Raw genomic sequence first — 24,362 nt, 5'->3', positions numbered from 1 at the left:
TGAGGAATGATAGATTAATATGTGTTAATTTATTTTCACCTATGATTTCTTTTCTTTAAGTCACTTTTCCTGACCTTTTGGTTTAATTTCAGAATACTTCCAGCAAATACATAGTTAGTAAAGGCACTTTGGTGGCATAGTGCCTAAGGCATTTGACTGCTAATCAGAAGGTTAGTGGTTCAAACCCACCAGCCACTCTGCGGGAGAAAGACTAGGCAATCTACTTCAGTAAAGATTTACTGCCTCGGAAACCCAAAGAGGGTCGCTGTGAGTCGGAATTGACTCAAAGGTAGTGAATTGTTTTATATATATATAGTTAGTGACTTTATAGACTGTGGGAAGGTCCATAGAGCAAAATTCATGTTAGATAAAAAGCAAAACCACAAAAACAGTAAAAACAATGAAAAACAAAGGATGGAAGAAAAGGGAACAAAAAGGGAATAGTCAATAAAATAAACCAACTATTTTTCAACTAAATCACACATACAAGATAGAAAAGAAACATTCCCAGCATGCTGTCATCTGTTTTGTATGTGTGGAATGTTAGTAACATGACCCTAACCTACTGCATTTATCTCCTATGGGCATTCTACACAGATTTCTTAGAAATTCTGAAGCAAACAAAGGAGTACCTTGATTTTATGAAAACATAATTTTGCTGCTTTCTGTGTCTGCTTAACTCCCAGTTAACACACACACATTGTTAAAATTCAAGTAGGTGAACACCCCTTGTGAAATAAATCGTGACTATTTATAAAAACAAGAGAATTTTGGGTTTTTGTATTACGTTGAGCAGCCTCTAGCTATGTTCTGGGCAGAGCATCACATGCTGTAAAACAGTAAAAACGTTATTTTCACTCTACTTCAGAATTTAGAAGAAAAGAAGAGGTAAACATGAAAAAAGGATGAAAGTGTAAATAACATAATCCATATTTAGTCTTATTACAATCAAAAGAACATTTTTCAAGAACCAATTCTAGTGATTCTGATTTGTAATGATATCAACTGCATCAGCTGTTGTGAGAGTTACATAAGATATGTGTAAAAGCATAGCACTCGCCACGTACTCAGTAAATGTTAACTTTAGAAACATTATCAGTTTGTGTAAGTCCTGTCCCACACAGCCATATATTCATTAGCTCTATTCTACAGATAAAGAAGCAGTTAAGTACCTAGTCCAAGATCACATTGAAATCAATGCTAAAACCAGCATTTGAACCTTTTAAATGTGCTCTTTAAATCTAACTCTCTCAAACACAGATTTTCCTCTTCTCTGGTATCAAGAATATTCAGTTACTGAGTAGTACAGTCAGGAAAACCACCTGAATCTCTTTAAATTAAATCAATCATTTACCTTCATAAATTTTATTCAACAAATACCTCTCCTACCTACTATGTTCTATATTCTTGTCAGAGTGAAATATGGCTCATTCTAGCAGTAGAGACAGATGCATGGATAATCTCAAACATAGGGGTGGTTGTCATATTATATACAAATTAATATGGTATATATTCTGGTTACCTAGTGCCATTCTGACAAGAATATACCACAAATGGGATGGTCTTAACAAACAGGAGTTTAATCTCTTATAATTTGGAGGCTTAAGTCCAAGTTCAAAGTGCCAGGCTCTAGGGCTAGGTGAAAGCCCCTCAACCATGGGGTCCAGCTCTGCCTCCTGCTCCCAGCCCACTGGAGCTAAGGCTTTCTTCACTCAGACAGCTGCTGGATGCTGAGGCTGAGAAGCCCAAGATTGACAAGTAAAAAGGCACAGTCCCGATGTTACCAAACCACATGGCAGGCCATTAATTTAAGACCATTGTAAGTCCTGAGGTCAGCAGAGCATGGCTGCTTAACGACGACACGGCTGCATGCAGGGTCCAAGCGTGCCATAGGCTAGAGACCATTCCAAAGGCTTCTCCTTATATACAGGAAGCAGACCACATACCCAAAGGCAGCTAGCTACTCAGCTACTTGTGGTAGATCCCACCACGGAGTTGATTGCCATTCTCATCATGAGGAATATACAACCACCAGCTGACCAGCCACTCAACCAGGCCCAGCCAAATTGACACAAAAACATAACTACCACAGTATACAGGTCCTAGGTAGCAATATAGATAAGTTACACTGAGGGTATACAGGCAAGTGAGCAGTTACTTTTTGTCAGTGATTTTCTCATTGGGCTCTTAAGAGTCCATTCTCCTTTCTTAACACATCCTTTTACATATTATTTTCTCTGCCTGGAATATTCATTATTCTCTTTCATTTTAACACATTCCTATTTGTCTTACAAGGCCTCAATCACATGTGACCTCCCACATGAAGCCTTCCCTGACTCGCCTGAGCACCTGTTGCCTCTTCTCTTTGTTTAAACCTCTATTACAGCACTTTCCCTGCTTGACTACTGCTCTACCACCTCATTCCAACAAAAAAGGACAATCCTCTTTCAAGGCCCATACCATCTGGCTTTTTCTCTTCCCATCCTTGCTTGTCACTCCTGTCTTCTTTCCAAGTTACTCCTCAGCAATCACAAAGGGTTGACACTTACAGGTTTTTTTGTTTCTTTTAGCTTTTCATACCAACTGCTGCCATACTTGTGGATGAGCAATGCAATATAAGATTCCTGGGTGCCATCCAAGGCAGTAAAATAACTCTTAATTCCCCCTCACGTTCCTGTTCTTAGAAGCACCCACCCACTTTCAGTAACACCCCTATTCTTTCTTCCAATGATTTCAATCTGGCTTCTACCATAATTGCTTTTTCAGGAGTTACTAAAACAACCATTTTCTACACTTCTAAATTTCAATTTACTCTTTTACAGTATTTTTGAACTGTTTTCAAAACCAATTCTTCGGGTATTTGGGATTGTTTCAACGAAAGACACAAAAAACAAAACTGCAGACTGATACTCCTTAAAGTTCCAAAGCATTCTCTTCCTTTTAAATAAGAAAAGGCAAAAACTATAAATTCTCATTGAGGAGGAAAATGAAGAAACAATCCTGTAGCCTGTACTGTCCAACAGAAACTTCCTGCGATGACAGAAATAGTCTACAATTTGTGCTGTCCAGTAAGATAGCTAGCTGGTGACCCATGCAGCCACTATGCACTTGATACATGGCTAGTGCAAATGACGACTCAATTTTCAATTACATTTATTTTTTAATTTAAATAACCACACATGCCTAGTGGCAACTATACAACTCTAGCCCATTAAAACTGAAGTCTTTATACAATATAGCACCATACAAAAGCTACTGACATGTAGCTTGATTTCAGCAAGGTTTTAAAACTTCATTAAATTGTTATAAAATTAATGTTCCTAAAATGGGTTGTGGAGCAGGGAAGGAGTACTAGCTTCTTTCTATCCAAGACCTGCTGCTGGTAGTGATGCCATTACTGGAAATTGTACATGTTTGTAAAGCCATCAAAAAAATATCTGCCACAGTTCAGTGTCTCATCACTACTCATCAATATCACCAGCACGATCTTGCTGAAATTATTGCTGTCCCTTGTCATTGGCAGCTCTGCGTTAGTTATGAGAAAAAGGTAACCCCATGTTATACTTATAATGGGAACAAGATCCACACGGGAATCATGGCAGTATTCTAACTTTCCCCAGGACTGCTGTTGTTGTGTGTGCCACTGAGTTGATTGCAACTCACAGCAGTACTATAGGACACAGCTGAAGTGTCCAATAGGGTTTCCTAGGGTGTAATCTTTATGGAAGCAGATCACTAGGTCTTATCTCCCACAGAGCAGCTGGTGGGTTTAAATCACTGACCTTTCAGTTAGCAGCTGAGCTCTTAACCATTGTGTTACCAGGGCTCCTTTGACCAGGATTACACACAGTCCTAATTCAAAGCCTGGCTAGGAAAGACTAGCAGTGCCAGTGGCAGGTACACCCTACTATTTAGCTTGCCCTGCTCTTAATCTGGCTATTAGGGGCACTGTAACCCTTTCCCCTTGGCTTCCTCAGTCAGTTTCTCTCAAAAGCCTTCCCCACGTTCCCCTCGCAGATGGTAGACAACTTCATTCAGGATCCTTAAACGTGACAGCCTTTGCCTCACAATGGCATAACACTTCAGTGAACATCAGTACCTAAAGTCTTCCAGGAACTGATCTCCTGAGTCCTTGGGAATTCCCCCAAATATATGATGACTAGACAACAATTTTCCAATTCAACAGAAAAGCAGTAAGCTTAGTCTATGAAATCCAGTGTGGTGAGTCAGTGCTTTGGAATAGCCAGATTGCCATGGTTGTCTCCATTCCTCCCGTTGACACTGCTACACCTCAGAACAAAACACCACTCACAATGAGACCTGATGTTTGATACCAAAAAATCAAAATCAAAAACCCAAACCCACTGTCATCAAGTCAATTCTGACCCACAGCAACCCAATAGGACAGAGTACAACTGCCTCATAGGATTTACAAGGTTCTGAATCTTTATGAATGCAAACTGCCTCATCTTTCTCCCATGGAGTGTGTGGTGGGTTCGAACCACTGATCTTTCAGTTGTTGTTATATGCTGTTGAGTCGGAGTTAGCAGCCCAATTAACCACTGCACCACCAGAGTACCTTTGATGTTTGATGGCAGGGTTAAAAATATATATAGTAACACCTGTGAATACTGAACTTTGTAAGGCAGAAACCTGTCAGAGAAGGAAAGCTCTCTGAGTGTTTATGAAGTAGGATCCTTAATAGAGAGTAATAGAAAAGTGGTTAAAGCACTCTGTTGGAGGTAGTGCAAGACCCAGGAAAAAAAGCCACTCTTGAGTTCTGGCTCTCAGATGTCACTGTACAATTAGTTACACAGGCTGTAGGTATAAAATAGCTGGATGAGAGATTTTTCTCTATCTCCCTAGCTTTGGCATTAATGTGCTGCACGTATAGCATTAAGTTTATAGCCCACCTAAGTGGACCTATCTGGCCAAGAGACCAGTAGTAGGTAGGCGCCTATTATGTCCCTCACCTAGGCAGAGGGCTTGTGTGGAAATTTTTTATATCCATCAGGAGACTTTCCAAAAGCCAGGGGGATCAGCAAGTCCTGTGACTGTCTCAATTGGGTCCCTCACCGCTGACAAAAAATGAGGTGTGTGTGGAAGAATCATCACCACGACCCAGACAGCTTCTGAGCCAGGGAGACCAGTCTCCTGCTGTATACTGCCCACTTCCTTCTGTAAGTAAAAAGAGCTGCTTTCCATCGTGCTAATGTGTGCTCAAGCTCTGATCAGGAGGATGTGATGTTTACGAAGCAATCCATATTAGTCTTCAGTTCCCCTTTCTCAATGACCTTCTGGCTATTTAGAAACTGAGGAGTACCTGTAGATTGTGTGTGATGCACTGATTTGACACAGTGCAGTAGGGTCTGATGAAGAGGATGCTCCAAAATTTGTCATGTTTTCTTATACTCACACCGAGGATGTTGTTGTTGTTAGGTGCTGTCGAGTCGTTTCCGACTCACAGTGACCCCATGCACAGCAAAACGAAACACTGCCCGAACCCGCACCAGCTCCATGATCCTTGCTATACTTGAGCCCATTGTTGCAGCCATTGTGTCAATCCATCTCGTTGAAGGCCTTCCCCTCTATTGTCGACCCTCCACCTTACCAAGCATGACATCCTTCTCCAGGGAATGGTCCCTTCTGACAACATGACCAAAGTAGGTGAGACGAAGTCTGGCCATTCTCGCTTCCAAGGAGCATTTCAGGTGCACTTCCTCCAGGACAGATCTGTTAGTTCTTTTAGCAGTCCATGATATTTTCAGCATTCTTCGCCAGCACCACAACTCAAAAGCATCAACTCTTCTTTGGTCTTCCTTATTCACTGTCCAGCTCTCACATGCATACAAGGCGACTAAAATATGGCTTGTGTCAGGCGTACCTTAGTCCTCAAGGAGACATCCTTGCTCCTCAGCACTTGATACGGTTCCTTCGCAGTTGACTTTCCCAGTGCTACACGTCGTATAATGTCCTGACTGCTGCTTCCGTCGGCATCGATTGTAGAACCAAGCAACGTGAATTCTTTGACAACCTCAATCTTCTCTCCATTTATTGTGATGCTGCTCATTGGTCCAGTTGGGGGGATTTTTGTTTTCTTTACATTGAGACGTAATCCATACTGCAGACTGTATTCTTCAACCTTCATCAGTAGGTGCCTTAAGTCATCCTCACTTTCAGCAAGCAAAGTTGTATCGTCTGCGTATCTCAGGTTGTTAATGATTCTTCCTCCAATCCTGATACCACGTTTTTCTTCATATAGTCCAGCTTCTTGGATTATTTGCTCAGCATATAGATTGAATAAGTGTGGGGAAAGGATACAACCCTGACACACTCCCTTCTTGATTTTAAACCATGTAGTGTCCTCTTGTTCTGTTAGAATGACAGCCTCCTGGTCAAGGTACAGGTTCCTCACAAGTCAATCAAGTGTTCGGGAATTCCCATTCTTCTCAATGTTATCCATAATTTGACATGATCCACACAATCAAATGCCTTTGCATGGTCAATAAAACACAAGTAAACATCTTTCTGCTATTCTCTGCCTTGAGCCAAGATCCATCTGACAACAGCTATGATATCCCTTGTTCCACGTCCTCATCTGAATCCAGCTTGCACCTCTGGAAGTTCTCCATCAATATACTGCTGCAAACGTTTTTGAATTCTCTTCAGTAAGATCTTACTTGCGTGCAATATTAATGATACTGTTCTATAATTTCCACATTCTGTGAGATCATCTTTCTTTGGAATGGGCACAAACATGGATCTCTTCCAGTCAGTTGGCCAGGTAGCTGTCTTCCAAATCTCCTGGCATAACATAGTGAGTGCCTCCAATGGGGCATCCGTTTGTTGAAATATCTCAATCGGTATGCCATCAGTTCCTGGAGCCTTGTTCTTCACCAATTCTTTCACTGCAGCTTTGACTTCCTCCTTCAGTACCATTAGTTCTAGATCATATGCCACTTCCTGAAATGGATGAAGATCGACCAGTTCTTTTTGGTACAGTGACTCTGTGTATTCCTGCCATCTTCTCTTGATGTTTCCTGCATCTTTCAATATTTTGCTCATAGAATCTCTCAATATTGCAATTCGAGGCTTAAATTGTTTCTTTAGTTCTTTCAGCCTGAGAAATGCCAAGTGTGTTCTTTCCTTTTGGTTTTCAGACTCCAGGTCTTTGCACATTTCATTACAGTAATTGGTTTTGTCTGCTTGAGCTGCTCTTTGAAATCTTCTGTTCCGCTCTTCTATCTTGTCGTTTCTTCCATTTGCTTTAGGTACTCTCTGCTCAAGGGCAAGTTTCAGAGTCTCTTCCATTTTGGTCTTCTTTTCTTTTTAGTGATCTCTTGCTTTCTTCATGGATAATGCTCGTGACATCCTCCCACAATTCTTCTGGTTTTTGGTTGTTGGTGTTCAATGCATCAAATCTATTCTTTAGATGATCTCTAAATTCGGGAGGGATATATTCAAGATCATATTTTGGCTCTCTTGGACTTGTTTTAATTGTCTTTAACTTCAAGTTGAACTTGCTTCTGGCCTGGTTTTGGCTGAAGATATTGGGCTTTTCCACTGCCTCTTGCCACAGATATAGTCAATCTGATTCCTGTGTGTTCCATCTGATGAAGTCCACGTGTAGAGCCGCTGTTTATGTTGTTGAAAAAAGGTGTTTGCAATGAACAAGTTGTTGGTCTTGCAAAATTCTACCATGCAAGTTCCAGCATTATTTCTGTCACCAAGGCCAAATTTTCCAACTACCGGTGATTCTTCTTTGTTTCCAACTTTTGCATTCCAGTCACCAGTGATAATTAACACATCCTGATTGCATGTTCGGTCAATTTCAGACTGCAGAAGTTGATAAAATTGTTCAATTTCCTCATCACACCGAGGGTAGTATTTCAAAAAAGGTAATTTTAATAAAGAATAAGTAACAAAATGGTTATGAAGATAAAACTTTAAATTATGCCATAGATGTGGTTGGGAAAGGTTCAGAGTTGCAAATAGAAAAGAAAAATAAAACATGAAGGCAAAGAAAATGTTCAAATACTTTTTTAAAGTAGTTTTTCTGGTATATTATTTCGAAATATCTATATTAGTATGATAATGGTGGTGTAGTGGTTAGGACATTTGGCTGTTAATCAAAAGGTCAGTGGTTTGAACCCACCAGTGCTCCATGGGTGGGGGTGGGGAGGGATAATCTCCTCTTGTAAAGATTACAGCTTTGGAAACCCTCAGGGGTTGCTATGAGTCAGAAGTGACTCCATGGCAGTGTTTTGTTTTTCCATATTAGCATGATAAATCACGTAAAATCTAAATACTACAATAAGTGAAATTAAGTCAACCAGAAAATCACTGAAGAAAAGCAGTGAGAGAAATACTTGAAAATCTGTTCATTTTAATGTATCTATTAATTGTTAAGGTTTTTTTATTCCATTTTCTGTATGGCCCTTACTCAGGCAATAAGAAAAAAGCACCAGCAGCAAGTGACCTCAGCCCTCAAATATGTTAAAACTACAGAAAAACTGGCATTTCACGTCGGAATTGTGGTTTGGTCCATTTGGACGATGTTTATCAATCATGACAAAATTAACAGAAATTCAATGATTATCTGAAATAACTTTACTTTTTCACTTCTAAAACAACCTACATGAAAACTTATTATTTAAACTAAGAAAAAACCCAGCCTTTCCAAAATACATATACATATATATATCAGTTGGGACTCAATTACTGATTATTTAAGAAGCTTGAACAATATAGCTAGCCCATGTCTTTTTGTTTGTTTTAGGCTTAGGGTTTGTGTTTGTGTTTCAACAAACCTTTTCTCAAGTCTAGAATCAAACTTTGGATGTGACCTGTAGTGAATACACTGGTATTGAAATATCAACATCCATGTGCATACATATGAAATAGACACAAACCTACTGCTCATTGGCTTATTCTTTTACTTAAGGTTGTTGATCTGTCATCTCAAAAATGATCATTATAATGCTTGTTCCTTTTCAGATAAAGCCCAAGATTCTGAAGTAGGAGAGAACATGTAACAGAGCTCGTCTTTCTAAATATTCCCCCTTGGATGTTACCCTTTTTCTCCCCTTTACCACTCTACCTTTTCCCCTTCCATTATTAGCAGTGTCACTGTTATGTGCCCTTTGGTCAATATCAACCCCTGTCATTTTTGTCACCTGTATAAGGAGTTGGTTTAGATGATTTTTATAAGCCCATTTAACCATAGTTATAAGGTTAAGTCTCCAAAAAACAAATATGGTTATTCTGTTTTCTTTAATGTATTTGTTAACAAAGGCCTTTTGGCTTGCCTTCAGACTTTAGTATATGACTGTTTCTTTGTATATGCTACATTAAAGGGAGGTGGGAAAATTTCTAACATTAGAAAGATGCTTTAACTCAGAATACACTCAGTCAAATATATACTCCTCACTTATTTTCTATCTCCTTATCTACAACTTCACATTTATGATAACAGTAAAAAGCTTACTATCTGACTGTTTTGTGCATTAACCTGGGATTCTCCCATGTCCAGATCCTGGCTTGCAGAGCTGACTGCGTCTGTGGGCTCATATCTGAAGCAGCCAGCTCTCCATAGGAGAGTACCAGAGTAACTACTGTAGCTCTTCAAGCGAAAGAGGCAACTGAGGCAGTTTTTGAAGGAGCCCTTTGAAGAAGGGCCATTAAGTGTCCAGAGGGCCCAAGAGGAGGCTGAGGTAGGGGAGGTTGTTGCTGCTGCTCCCCTCTACTCAACTGCCCTGAAGGGACCAAGTCCTGCAGCGGAAAGAGAACTGAGGGTAATTTGGGGCCCTGGGGCTTCAGCAGATGCCAGCTGCCCCCTCCCAACTCTGCAGTCTGGGCTGCTGAGCTCTTCTGCCAAGCAGCTATTAGTCCCCAAACTCTTGGCCTCAGATTCTAAGATCTCTAAGATCTGTGTCATTTGTTTCCGTGGGGTCCTCCTTGGCCTGCATGACAGCAGCAGGTGACTGAGGATGCAAAAGAGGCAGCTGAGGAAGGCATGGGCACAGGAGGCAACCCCCACTGACCATCTTGACCCCTGACCCTACTGGCTGCCCAAGACCCAGAGCTGCTACCTGTGCCTCTAGGCCAGCCGCCAGGCCCCAGGGTTGCTCAGTGGTGCTGGGGGCACAGCATTTCCAAGGGTACAGGCTCTGGGCCACTTCTTCGTCACTTTCCTCCTCATATTATGCAGATTTTGCATAACGACCTGGTCTGGTACCTAACCTTGTTGATAAGTGAGGAGTAAGTGTGTGTGCATATATGCGCTCGCACACACACACACACACACACACAGCTGGTATTCTTTTACACAGTGAAAGCACAATGTGCAATAACAAAGCAAAGAAATAATTAGTAACAGATTTATGGTGTTTAAGCTTTATGAAAGATTTAAACCAAATATCTGTTCCTGTCTTCAGAAGTTATTTATACTTTCCTCTTTGTCCTTGAGAAATAAACATGTATCACATGCCTCTTCCAATGCCCCACTCTGCACAGAAATTTTCAGTTTGGGGTTCAAAATTGACAGGGATCCCACAGAACACCCACATCTTCTATGGTATGGAAACCAAAGCCTTAAATGTGTTCACCTTTCAGTTTTAAATTCACTCAGAAGAAAACCTGAGTCACAAGAATATAAAACAAAGGACATTTTCCTTTATTAAGTTCTAACTCAGTACTTCCTACATTAAATTCCAGAATGTGTATGGAATTCAACTTGGCAAAGTTCTTAGGTGTTTTTAAACTAATACTATATTTAAGAAATTATAATACATATGGCTTAATGGCTGGTTGATCTAATACACACACACACAACACACACCTGTTTCTTAAAAAAAAAAGTGAAGTATACACTTAATGATAAGCATAGAAGCCTTCAGAAATTATGAAACTAGCATGCCTCTGATGCATAACCTGAATCCAAAACCAAAAAATGTCAACCAAGAAAGGAAAATGTTGTTGTTGTTGTTATGTGCTGTCGAGTCGAAACCGACTCATAGCAACCCCTCCTTAGGTTTTCGAGGCAGTAGCACTACGGAAGTAGATTGCCCCATCTTCCTTCCAAGGAGTGGCTGGTGGGTTTGAACCACCAGCCTTCTGGTTAGCAGTCAAGTGCCTTAGGCACTACGCTACCAGAGCTCCCTTAGAAAGGAAAATAGATCTTAAAAATTAACCAATTAAGTCATGGAGTAAGATGATCCTCTTATTAAACATGTTTCTTATATTTTTTAGGTTTTAACTAGAGTATTGGTAATTCAATAGTTCCCTAAAGTGAAGCCACAGTATTTAACTACATTCTTAGGTTTAAATCAAAGTATAAAAGGAAAGCAGATTCAACCCAGGAGAAGCACTGGGTCAGGAATGCAATCTCTATTAATTAGGTATCCCAGCTGGGCAGTGGGTTTGCAGCTGTTAACTTGATCAATGACTTACCTAAATGTCATCTCTACTGATTCGCTTATAAATTACCAGCAAGTGAGACTAATGTACAGGTGCTAATTTATTTAAACTGTTCTTTACAGTTCTACATAGCTTTATAAACTGCATCTGGCACCTAATGTTAGCTGTCAGTTGTACTTAGACATGCCTGTCCTAACGACTCTGTTCATTAGAAGTGAGCACAAATTATGAAATATTGTGAAAAATGATACATCAAATGGAATGGGCACAGCAAATCAATTAGAGAAACTTCATACAGCATATTCACACTTAGGAGAATAAAACATTCTGGTTTCAGAATGAAGTCTATAATACCAATTAAAAAGTAATTGGTAGACTTCAGTAGTGTTATATATCAATTTGCTGGCTTTTTTCCTGAAATTCTACAGTAAGGTAGAACTTAACTTTTAATTCTCAAACAAAGGCATTAGTGAATGCAAGTGCAATTCTGAATTCAAAATATTTAATATAACTAAAATGTCTCTAATGTCATAATTGATACATGCTTAATACAAAAAGGAAAAAATAAACAGAATACAAGCAGTAGTCTTCACCTTTTTTGTGTGCCTACAGCATAATTTCAAATAAAATAACTGTTGATGTGAAAGGATTAAAAGACTTAAAAATACTAAACAGGCTGGCAATCACCGTAACTCAAAAATGTGTTACAATGTCTATAAAATTTCCACAGGCATTGATCACATTATTTACCTGGTCATCCTTTGGCCTTGGTATCACTATTTGAGGAATATTTTCTGCCCTGCCTAGGCTATATGCTCAGGGGCTTAGTTCTTAACAATTTCCATGCACATAGAATCTTCTTTTGATCACAATGTAACAGCTTTACACTGAATAACACAACCCACTCAGCTCAATGTTCCAGCTGACAGAATCCTCATAACAATAAAGTATATTGTTACAGCTAAAAATACTTATTACACACTAGTCAACACTTTGCAGTCACCTGTAAAAGGTTTAGCACAGGAGTAGAAAACCACAGCATTAAAGGCTTATTTTCAAAGTATTTATAAACTTATTAAACAAAAAAGACAACTACGTCATGTTTGACAATTCAGCTACTATATCTAAAAAGTTTATCTTTACAACATAAATTAAAGGCACAGTTAGCAATTAGCATGTATTTAGAATATCTTCAGCATAACACTTCTATATATGCTACTAATTTTGAGCATTTTTCCTCCTGTTAAGTCTTTCGAGGGGAACACCATTGCAGTTTGGTACATCACAGCAGTAAGTAATTTATTTACTGTCAATACAATATACTTTGGCAAAAAATAGAGAAATGGAGAAAATCTATACTAGCCCATAACTAAGTTCTTTTTAATTAATTTGCTATTTCTTCACCTGCTAATTCTTTCATATACATTTAATAAACAGATTGAGCAATAAATATAGCAAAGTAATTTTACAAAAAAATCCAATTTCAACAAGATATGTTAATACTACCAACTTAATACCACTACTAAATCAGCTAAATAATGTAATATAAAAATAAATATCAACAGTGACAAGCAGAATTTTTTTATGTATAAAATTTTACCTATCATTTGTTTCTAACCAACCCACACCTGTACTCTTAAAAAGCTTAATTACGAAAACACTAGCAATATAACATAAGCTAAGTACAATTTTCACCCATAAATTATATACGCTGTACTCTGTGAGGTCAGATTTCTACTTGAGATCAGCCTTCTGAATAAAGTTGTAAACCTAGAAATCAAGGAAAGAGACCCATGAAGAGCTGACGTAAACCCAAAACAACCAAACTCACTGCCATCGAGTCGATTCAAGAGCTGACATAGATGACAATAAATTAATGGGTTTTACTTATTAGTAAGAAGGGCATACAGGTCCTCCTCATTCAGAATCCAATGGCTCTCAGTTTTAATTCACATGTCTAACAGGTTTAGTTATGCTAGCAGATTAGAAGGCAGGTGAGAGCTGCTAGACGCAGATACACAGACATTAAGACATGTTGACAGGAAAGGAGATGGCAAGAAGCAGTACAGCCAGATCATTTAGTACAGGGACAAACATGTACTACAACCCACATAGTCAGAGGGATATCACAGTTTAACAACCATACTAGAAATTAGAATCTTAAAGCACTGTAAAGTTAAATTATACCCCCTATTTATAACATTGGGAAGACTGCATTTTATTTCAGAAAGCGTTACAAAAATTAACCTTTGAAAGTGTGAATGGAACAAAGTCTTTAGATACAGAAAGCTCTTGTCCAGCCTTAGTTTTTTCAACAATAAAATAAATGTAATTCCTATCCTATAGGTTTCTATAAAGAATAAAGTGTTAATGTTTATCAGGCTCCTACACGTCTTTACACATACACGGAAGGTTTCCAGTAAGTGGTGGTAGTTTTCATTATATATAATAATTGAAAATAAGTTTATTTTATCTGGAAAAATCAATTTTATAGAATGTCTAATTTCCTGATATTAAATAAGAGAAAAACTACTATACCAAGTTTTAATTTTATATTTTAAAAATTATATATAATAAAAAGTATTATAATTATAATTAAAAAAGTAATATAATAAAAAGTATATAATAGCATTCACAATTTTCTTAAGGTTATTTGGAGGCTTAAAATATTTTCTTGATTTTGGTTGTCAAATTATGTATTTTAGTCTTCAGAAATAACTAGGAATTTTGTCAGTATGGAAATGCTAAGGAAGACTCATCAGCTTTCCTGTCTCTCCAGCTAAGGCCCTTTCAAAAATAATAGTTTCAAAGTGTAAATAAAAACAGGTACAGTAATGAATATATAATCTTAATGCGCTGGTAACAGTTGTCATTGTCCTCTTTTGCTCTTCCATCTCCTCATCCTCATAGGCCAAAGGGGGTCTACTAAACCTAATAAAATGCCAAAAGAGTTAATTGGTATGAAATGTGAGACTCAGTGAAGCAGACCAATCACTTGCAGGAAAGTCCAACACAGAATTATGCCACAGTCTCAAGGGAAATGTTAACACTCACTTCCCTATAAGCTTTTAGATAGCGAGTGAGGTGAGACAAAATACCAACCTAGGAGATACAATGCAATCTCCAGTTTAAACTAATCAACGAATCAATATGATGTTGTTGTTGTTGTTGTCATGTGCCGTCGAGTCTGACTCGACTCATAGCAACCCCTCCTTGGGTTTCTGAGGCAATATCACTACAGAAGTGGATTGCCCAACCTTCCTTCCAAGGAGTGGCTGGTGGTTTGAACTGCCAGCCTTCTTGGTTAGCAGTCAAGTGCCTTAGGCACTATGCTACCAGAGCTCCCATGGATCAATATACTCAACAGTATTTCAAATGGCTTAGGAGATTTCTGTGACAAAGGCAATTAGAGAATCAGTGAATTATTAAAGTCATGGTAGATTTTATTCTACTGATAGGAATCAAAATAACTCATCACAATCTTATGCTCTGTAGTTATAATCTGAGGTAGAAAACAGGTATCATTATTTTTATTTTAGAGATGAGAAAATTAATGACAGAGTATGACTTAACTCAAAATTATGCTAGTTAGTGATACTGCAAGGAATTCCTACTCTCAGTCCCTTCCATAGCATCCCTTAAATTATAACAAATTCATGAAAGAGAAAAATCAATTTATAACAAAGTTCTACATGTTCTCCATCTGTACTCCTCCTCATTACAATAACAAGTAACTCAGGTAACTTTTAGATTTTATATCTTTAAAGAAGCAACTGGATTTTTTTTCCATATTATTTTATAATTTTACTGTTTAAATGTGAGAAATTATTATGTTCTATCAGTACAATGTAATAAAATGACATCAAATCACTTTCACCATATATAAGCAAAGATGCAACTTTAAAAGCACAAGAAGACTGTGACTTACATTTACAGTGCTGTTACACAAATCTTTGGAAATAATTCTGTGTTTCAAAAACCAAAGCTAAATATATCACTTAAAAATTTAAAGATATTTAATATATAAAAAATTTAAAATCATAAAATTTCTGATTAAATACATTTTATAGATAGTTTCAGCTAACATTAAGTCAGCAACTGGAGTAGTATGGAAAAGCTGGTTTCTAAAATATATAAAATAATTAATGGTTTAATCTGAATACAATGGTACCAATTTATCTATGTGAAAATTCTCTAGTGAGCTAAGACTTTTAACTAGGTAGCTGAATTATAGAACATGCCTACTCTGTATAAATTCTATTCTCATGAAAATAATTTTAATCATCCCAAATTAATATTCTGATTAAAGATCTAAGCATTAGACTAACCACTCCAAATAACATAATTCATTTTTAAAATACTTATATTGTGAACATCTTTATCCCTTCACAGAGAATTATATAAAACTGTTCAATGATTCTGTTTCTTGCCATATGCTAAATATACCACATGTATATTTAGAAAAAAGGAACTCTGGTAACATAGTGGTTAAAAAATTTGCCTGCTAACCAAAAGATTGGTGGTTTGAACCCACCAGCCGCTCCAAGGGAGAAAGATGAGGTAGTCTGCTTCAGTAAAGATTTATAGCCTTGGAAGCCCTATAGAGCACCCTCCTACAGGGTCATTATGACTCAGAATTGACTGGATGGCTTGGTAGGGTTCACATGTAAACATGCTCAAAAATACCTTAGTGAACTCAGTTGGGCAATAGGATCCTCCTCCTACTGAGAACAGTGATACAGGGACACATAGGTCACAAGAAGACAGGGAAGGGCTATGTCTAAAAAGCAGAGCAATAAAAATCTACCCAAAAAGAAAAGCCCAGGTCCAGATGCCTTCACTGCTGAATTCTACCAAACATTTTTAGAAGAGTAATACCAACTCTTCACAAACTCTCCCCAAAAACTAGGAGGTAACACTTCCCAACTCATTTTATGAGGCCGGTATTACCCTGATACCAAAATCAGACAAAAACATTGCAAGAAAGTACTAGACAGGTACCAATTATAAGTATAAATGCAAAAATCCTCAACAAAATATTAGCAGACTGAATCTAGAAACATATAAAAAGGATTGTATGTCCTAGGAACACAAGGTTGATTTAACATGTGTGATTCAATAAATGTACTATACTCTATCACTAGAATAAAGGACAAAAACTACACAGTCATCTCAGTGGATCCAGAAAGGGTAGTTAAAAAAAATCCAGCACTCCCCTCATGATAAAAACATCCAACAAACTAGGAATAGAAAGGAATTTCCTCAACCTGATAAAGAGCATCTATGAAAAATCAACAGTCTCTCGATGAGAGACTGAATTTTTGTTACAAAGCTAAACATTGTCTTACCATACAGCCCAGCAATCATGCTTCTAGGGATTTACCAAATGAGTTGGAATCTTATCTCCACACAAAAACCTGCACACAGATGTTTATGGCAGGTTTATTCATAATGCCAAAAACTAGAAGCAGCCAAGATGTCCCTCAAGAGGTGAATGGACAGATAAACTGTGGTGCATCTATACAATGGAATATTATTCAGCAGGAAAGAAATAAAAAAGAGATATCAAACCATGAAAAGACATAGAGGAACCTTAAATACATACTGCTAAGTGAAAGAAGTTAGCCTGGAAAGGCTACATACTGTATGAGTCTAGACCTATATAACATTCTGAAAAAGGCAAAACTATAGTGACAGTAAGAAGATTAGTGGTTGTCCAGGTTTCAGGGGGACAAGGAGAAGAGGGATAAATAGGTGAAACACAGGGGATTTTAAGGGCAATGAAACTATTCTGTATGACACTGTAATGGAGGATATAGGACATTATACATTTGCCAAATCTATAGAGCTATTCAATGCAAGGAGAGAACCCTATGTAAAATATGGACTTCAGTTACTAATACTATATCAACATTAGTTTATCAATTTTAACAACATATCAAACAAATACAAGATTTGAATAACAGGGGAAACTGTGTGGGGAGAGGGGGTATATTGGAGCTGACTGTACCATCTTCTCAAAGTTCCGTAAACCTAAAGCTAGTTGTGGTACAGTAAATTATTTGGTATGGCCCTTCTAGCCATGGTCTTCGTGGCTCCCACCAGATGATGGGGTGTGACTATGCAAATCCACCAAGGGGACTGGAAAGCTTGCTAATAATGTAAATAAAGTATAGGGAACCTTAACGTGGGGATTGGTCAGTTTTGACATCCCATAGGCTTAAAATGAGCCATCTTAGAAGCAGAAAAGGGGGCTCTCACTACCACTTGTTCCTTAAGAAGTGCCAGGAGCAAAGCGTGTCCTTTGGACTCAAGATCCCTACGCTGAACTTCCTCAATCCAGGAGACAGATAGTAGTAACACTCTGCTGAGATAGTGAGAAGCAGCAGCAGAGAAATGGTGACAGTAAAACCAACAGAACCAAGAGACTGGCATGAGACAGAGTGGCAGGTTTCCTGGCCTATAGAGTTTGAAAAAGCTGAATGTCTTTAGGCAGGAGCCTTGCTGGTGGAGAGGGGCGCCTCTTTGGGCACCTATCAGCAGAGCCAAAAGAGCTTTGTAACTTGCCTGAGCAAAGCAGAGGCTGAGGCCAGAGAGAAGCATACCAGCAGCATGGCTGAGAAGAAGCTGTATACTGAGTTGTTTCTGATCCTGAATTATAACCTGTTGCTTCCCTAATAAACTTCATAATCTTGAGTATTATCTTGAGTTCTGTGTGGCCACTGAAATGAATGACAGAATCCAGCAGAGAAGACAGTCCTGTAAGAGAGATGGTTGGTGTCAGAACTGATAAGAAGGTTGGAGGGTAGCAGCATGTCTGACCTCTGCTTCATAGGATCAGCTTTGGGCTGCTGATGCTGATGATGAATCTCTCTCCCCTCATGAAGTTACAGATGATCAGACAATGGCATCACCACACTCTTTTTGCACTAGTCTCAAAAATAAAAACTATTAATTTAAAAAAAAGGGGGGGCAAAGGATCTGAACAGATAGGTCTCCAGAGAAGGTATACAAATAATAAGTACATGAAAATATGCTCAGCATCAATAGTCGTCAGGGAAATGCAAATTAAAACCACAGTGAGATACTACCCAGCACTCACTAGGAAGGACAGAATCAGAAAGGAGAGATAACAAATATTGGTAAGGATGTAGAGGAAGTGAAAAACCTCATACAATGCTGATGGGAATGTAAAAACATACAACCACTTGGAAAACAGTTTGGCAGCTCCTCAAAAAGTTAAACATAGGGTTACCCTGTGACCCAGCAATACCATCACTAAGAGACATGAAAATACATGTCCACATAAAAACTTGTACACAAATGTTCATAGCAGCGTTATTCACAATAGCTAAAAGGCTGAAACAACTGAACATCCTAAATTGATGAACGGATCAAGAAAACGGGTTATGTAGATAAAATGAAATATTATTCATCGATAAAATGGAATAAAGTACTGATATATGCTACAATATGACAGGTTAAATAAACCAGTCACAAAAGAGCACATATTATATGATTCCACTATAGAAATGTCCAGAATAGGCAATCTATAGAGACTAAAATTAGATAAGTGGTTGCTTAGGTGGGGGGGAAGGAGCTCTGGTGGTACAGTGGTTAAGGCATTTGGCTACTAACCAAAAGGCTGGTGGTTCAAACCCACCAGCCGCTCCACAGAAGAAAGATGAGACAGTCTGCTTCCATAAAGATTTATAGTCTTAGAAACCCAATGAGGGTGTACAAGTAGGAAATGATTGGATGGCAATGAGTTTTTTTGTTTGTTTGTTTGTTTGTTTGAGGCCAGGGGCAGGATGTAGGAGGGAAGCAGGGGACTGGGAAGTAACCATTAATGTGTATGTTGGGACTGAATTGTGTCCCAAAAAATAGTGTTGATGCCCTGGAGAGAACAATCATGGGAGAAGTAAGGGCTGCTTATGCACAGGGAGACAGCTCAGGTGGCAGGAGAGTATGGAGGGATGGACACTGGGAAGAAGTAACTATGGGGAGGAAGTGGGAGGGGAGCTGTTGCATTGTGGTAAACTGTGGTCAATGACATGAGACAAAGTATATGTGAACTGCTGTATGGAAAGTGAATTTGCTCTGTAAATCTTCACCCAAATCAAAATTAAAAAAAAAAAAAAAGGTATATTAAAAAAATATATATGTGTTGAATCCTGGCCTTTGTAAATGTGGATGTGATGTTTGGAAATAGATTTTTATTTTATTTTTTCCATGTTAATGATGTCATACTAGTATAGGGTGGGTCCTACACCTAATCACTTCTGAGTTATAAAACAGAATAGACACAGACAAAATACACATGGTGGAATACAGAAGCCATGTGAGAATTGTCTACAAGCCAAGGAACACCAAGGAATGCCTGGAGCTATTGACAGGGAAAGAACAGACATGGCTGAGACCCTGATTTGGACTTTAGCCTATAAAGTGTGAGAAACAAATTTCTTCTTTTTCAAGTCACCACTTATGGCACTTGTACCACAGAAGCACTAGGAAACTAAGACAGGGTACAAGGTTCCTTCTAGCAGTGATGAAAATATTCTAAATTTGATTGTGGTGATGGCTGTACAATTCTTTGAGTAGATTAAAAACCAGGGAAGTGTACCTTTAAATGACTGAACTGTATAGTATGTATATTATATCTCAATAAAGTTATTACTAGAAAAGGAAAACCAAGCAATCAGTTAAAGTTGTCGTACCAGGAAAGAAGTCTTAGGGGAAAAGATATTATATCCTCCCCCCCTTTTTTTAAAGAAAAAACTATAATATGACTATTTGTGCCAAGATGCTCCTTATTCCTTCTATATTTTTAAAGGACACATTATAAAATGGGGAGGGAGAAGTCTTATTTTCCTTATTAACTTTTCCTTCAAGTCATCTGAAAAAAAATCAAATGTTTTGAGTACACAGGTACTAGTTACTATGTATCTAGCTAAAAATTATGTATTCTGAATATTGCCAGATACCTATTATCTATGAAATGAGGCAAATTATGAAAAAACATTGGGTACAAAGTTTAAAGTCTTAGAATTTCTCCTTTTTTCCATACTTACATAATTAAGCATGAGGCTTAGCTTTTCTTAGCCTGCTCTTCTAAAATGGGTACTTATACTACCTATGATAAAATTAAACAGTATAATGAAAATACAGTTTCCTTAATATCCCACATCATGTCTGTATTATTGTAAGATTTAAAAACAAGACAAGAGCTATGAGGGCCATAGCCCCAAATGACCAACACCTAAAAGGGCAGTAAGAAATACTACTTATTTTGGTAGAGTCCAAAACATTGATCTGAGTTCTTGAAGAGACACTTTAGTAATATTTATAAATAGTTAGGAAAAGTATATAAAGAGATACCTTAAAAAAAGTTAAATGCAAAAAATGGTTTATTGAAATTATATGAAAACATTAAATCTATATGGATATTATTCTTCAGTTAAATATAAACAACATGAGATGTTATATGTTATCTTTTTCAAAAATTAGAACACATGTCAATGCCTACTGTTAAACTCCTTCACTAGCTATCTTGGGAGATCTGGTAAAAAAAAATCAAATTTGAACATTCAAATATATACTAAAGTGGATTAAAACACTGAGCCTAGGTTTACTTAAGGGATATCCTATAAATGTGACTACATTTTCATTACCATCTGTTTTATCATTTTGCATGAAAGCTGAGTGCAAAACTACAGAGCAGGAGAAATGTTTCTGAATATTACATAAGCATGCATAGTGGTTCCTATGACCTTGAATCAAGGAAAGTATCTATTTCTATCAAAATTCTACAATTCACTACATTTTATAATGCTTCCAATAAGAGTAGCATCTCTTCCAAACCATGGTAGCAGTCTGCAATGTATAGTGGCATCTTTCCTTATTCTGACAGCTTGATTAAAATTTACATGGAGATAAGGGCTCATGCTGAAGAAAAGTGCTTTCAATATCTGTAACTCTACAGTAATTACTCTTCTAGCAAGGGAACTGTACTTACATCAATGTCCTCTTGGGTAAAATTTTCTGGATCTTCTCCCATCATGTTGGCTAAATGTCTCTTTCCTATGTTGAACTCTTCAATCTGCTTTTTAATAAAATCTGCAGTGTATGTTTCACGTCTTGAGGCTGCAACATTTTTCTTTGTTGTTACAACTGTGATGTGTTTTAGCCTTAATATCTAAAATAAAATATCAATGGAAAGAAAAGATTTTTAAAATAAGCAGCTATCTGGAAGGCCATCTTCTCTAAATATTCCAGAATATTCAAACAGTTGTCTTTTTTTTATTATGGCACTCAGTTGACTAAGTCCAGAAACAAGGTAAAAGACCCACTGTTAGAAACTGTCTTTTGCTCAGAAGCTTGCTCAAAAGCCTATGCTTATATTTTAAACTATTATCACTTCAACATATTAAAAACAAAAACACCTGTAAGTGATACACTACCTCCGTTTCTGCTATAAAAGGTCTCCAAGTGGCACAAATGCTTGCACTTGACTACTAGCATAAAGGCTGGCAGTTCACAGTTACCCGGTTCCACTGCATTAGAAATGCCTGGTGATTTGCTTCCATGAAGATTACAGGCAAGAAAACCATATGGAGCAGTTCTACTCTGTAACAAATGCAGCTGCTATGAGTTGGAATCAACTGAACAGCAATAGGTTTAGTTTTGTTGGCTTTATATACTATAAACATTCATATTTGATACCAACTGGTAAATGTTAAGCAAGTTGTGACATTTGACACACATGGAATTAAGAGTAAAATAACATTACTTAAAAAAAAAAAGTCAAATGCACACACAGACAAAATACAAAGGAGAACACATTACTGAGTAAATGGGTACGCACTTGGGAACAGTAACCTTAGACTGTGGATATTATTTAGGATACAAACATGGCCTATCTTTAAATGCCTTACATTAATAGGTTTGGTTTAGCTTTTGATTTTATTCAATGGTCCTTATACTGAACTGATAAAAGGAAGAAATTTCTTCACTAAACATTGAGAACTTTTCTTATTATTGATTTGGTTCAACAGGCTACCTCTAGAAATAAGAACATTCAGTACTTTTAAAATACAAGTTATTATATCACATTGCTGCTGGTGGTCCTTTTATGCTGTGGAATTCCACTCTTTCTCCTGCCCTAGGCATTAATATTTATCTTCAATAAAATGTGTTAAAGAACCAGTAAAATGTCTTCAAATGACATTTAGCTGTTATCCAGTAGCTGGATAAACAGATCTTACTGGTCTTGGTTTACTTTTTTCAAGATTTTAAACCTATGATTCTCAACTTTGACCACTCTCTCCCCCTCCAATAATTTTTAAGACCCTTTGAAAGCTATGATCTTAGTGACCCATTCTTTCCCTTTTTCATAAACACAAAAATCTCAGACATCTCATCACTAGCACCCTCTCCCCTTGTTCATTACCTTACTCTTTGAGAATCATAGATTTAAATTACTTTATAATAATTTACCATTATAGTTATAACAGAAAATAGAAGAAAAAACACATGGCTAATATTTCAGTACCCAGTTAATAGGAACAAATAATTTTGACACTCTTCCAAACTAAGATAGTGATGAAATAGTCTCTGCCTACTCTTTAATGGAGAAGGGCAATTTTAAAATCTGTAAAACTTTACAGTTGAAAGATTATAGTCTAAAGAAGTCAGCAATGACTCAACAGTAACAGTTTTGTTTTTTTATTAAATGTTTTCCTCACAAGGAGAGGAATTTCCTCTTAAAATATTACTTAGAAGCAAAAATTATATATATATTAAATGCTTTGTAGACATAGTGTCACTATCAAAACTTGTTTATGTATAACTCACTGCCATCGAGTGGATTCCAACACATACTGACTCCCACTGCCTTTCTAAGGCACAAATCTTTATGGAAGCAGACTGCCCCATCTTCCTTCCGTGGAGCAGGTGGGTTTGAACTGCAAACCTTCTGGTTAGCAGGCAAATGCCTTAGGCACTGTGCCACCAGAGCTCCTTGCTTATGTATACCAAAAACCAAAACCAAACTCACTGCCATTGAGTAGATTCCAACTCATAGTGACCCCCTTTGGGTTTCCAAGGCAGTAAATCTTTAAGGAAGTAGAATGCCCATTCTTCCTTCCGCAGAGTGGCTGCTGGGTTTAAACTGCCAACCTTCTGGTTAGCAGTCAAATACCTTAGGCACTATGCCACCAGAGCTCCTTTGCTTATCTATAGTTAAACCAAAAAGCAAACCCATTGTGCCACTGAGTGAATTCTGACTCATGGCAGCCCCATGTATTACAGCATAGAACTGCTTCATAGGGGTTTCTTGGCTGTAATATTACTGGAAGCAAATCTCTAGGCCGTTCTTGCGCAGTATTGCTATTTGCTGTTGAACCACAAACATTTAGGTTATTAGTCCAATGTACATCATTCTGCATCATCTAGGAACCTAGAGTTAACCTGCCCTTTTATAAGACAGAAAGGAGCTCTGGTGCCTAAGGCTTTTGACTGCTAACCAGAAGGTTGGTGGTTCAAACCCATCAGCCACTCACAGAAGTAGGATGGGGCAATCTACTTCCATAAAGATTTATCGCCTCGGAGACCCTAAGGGGGTTGCTATGAGGTGGAATCGATTGGAGGGCAGTGAGTTTGGGTTGGTTTTTTTTTTTTTTTAAATAAGACAACGTCTATTGTTTTTAGGCCCCCCTACTTCATCCTTCCCATTGCCAAGTTCCACCACTAGCAACTCCCCACTCCTACTAGTTTTACCATAATATGTTTTCAATGTTTTTCTTAGGATTCTATGTCTTCTTAGAATTTTGTCGTTGTTGTTGTTGTTTGTTGTCGAGTCAGCCCCGACTCATAGCGACCCCTCCTTGGGTTTCTGAGGCAGTATCACTACGGAAGTAGGATTGCCCAACCTTCCTTCCGAGGAG

The 24,362-nt window shown here is 37.8% G+C and overlaps 1 protein-coding gene across 1 annotated transcript in view; it reads right to left on the bottom strand.

Annotated features, from left to right (window-relative positions):
* Nucleotides 1-24,362, bottom strand: part of MRPS9 (mitochondrial ribosomal protein S9) — a 114,445-nt gene that overhangs the window by 55,927 nt on the left and 34,156 nt on the right. The window contains exon 2 of the mRNA XM_007959493.1: nucleotides 21,434-21,613. Coding sequence (XP_007957684.1) covers nucleotides 21,434-21,613 — 180 coding nt within the window. The remainder of the gene's footprint in view (nucleotides 1-21,433; nucleotides 21,614-24,362) is intronic.

Source organism: Orycteropus afer, unplaced genomic scaffold (assembly GCF_000298275.1).
Source record: "Orycteropus afer afer isolate SDZICR_OR568_19922 unplaced genomic scaffold, OryAfe1.0 scaffold00017, whole genome shotgun sequence".
Taxonomy (NCBI): domain Eukaryota; kingdom Metazoa; phylum Chordata; class Mammalia; order Tubulidentata; family Orycteropodidae; genus Orycteropus; species Orycteropus afer.
The sequence above is the reverse complement of the archived record's forward strand: the minus strand, read 5'-3'. Positions and strand labels throughout refer to the sequence as shown.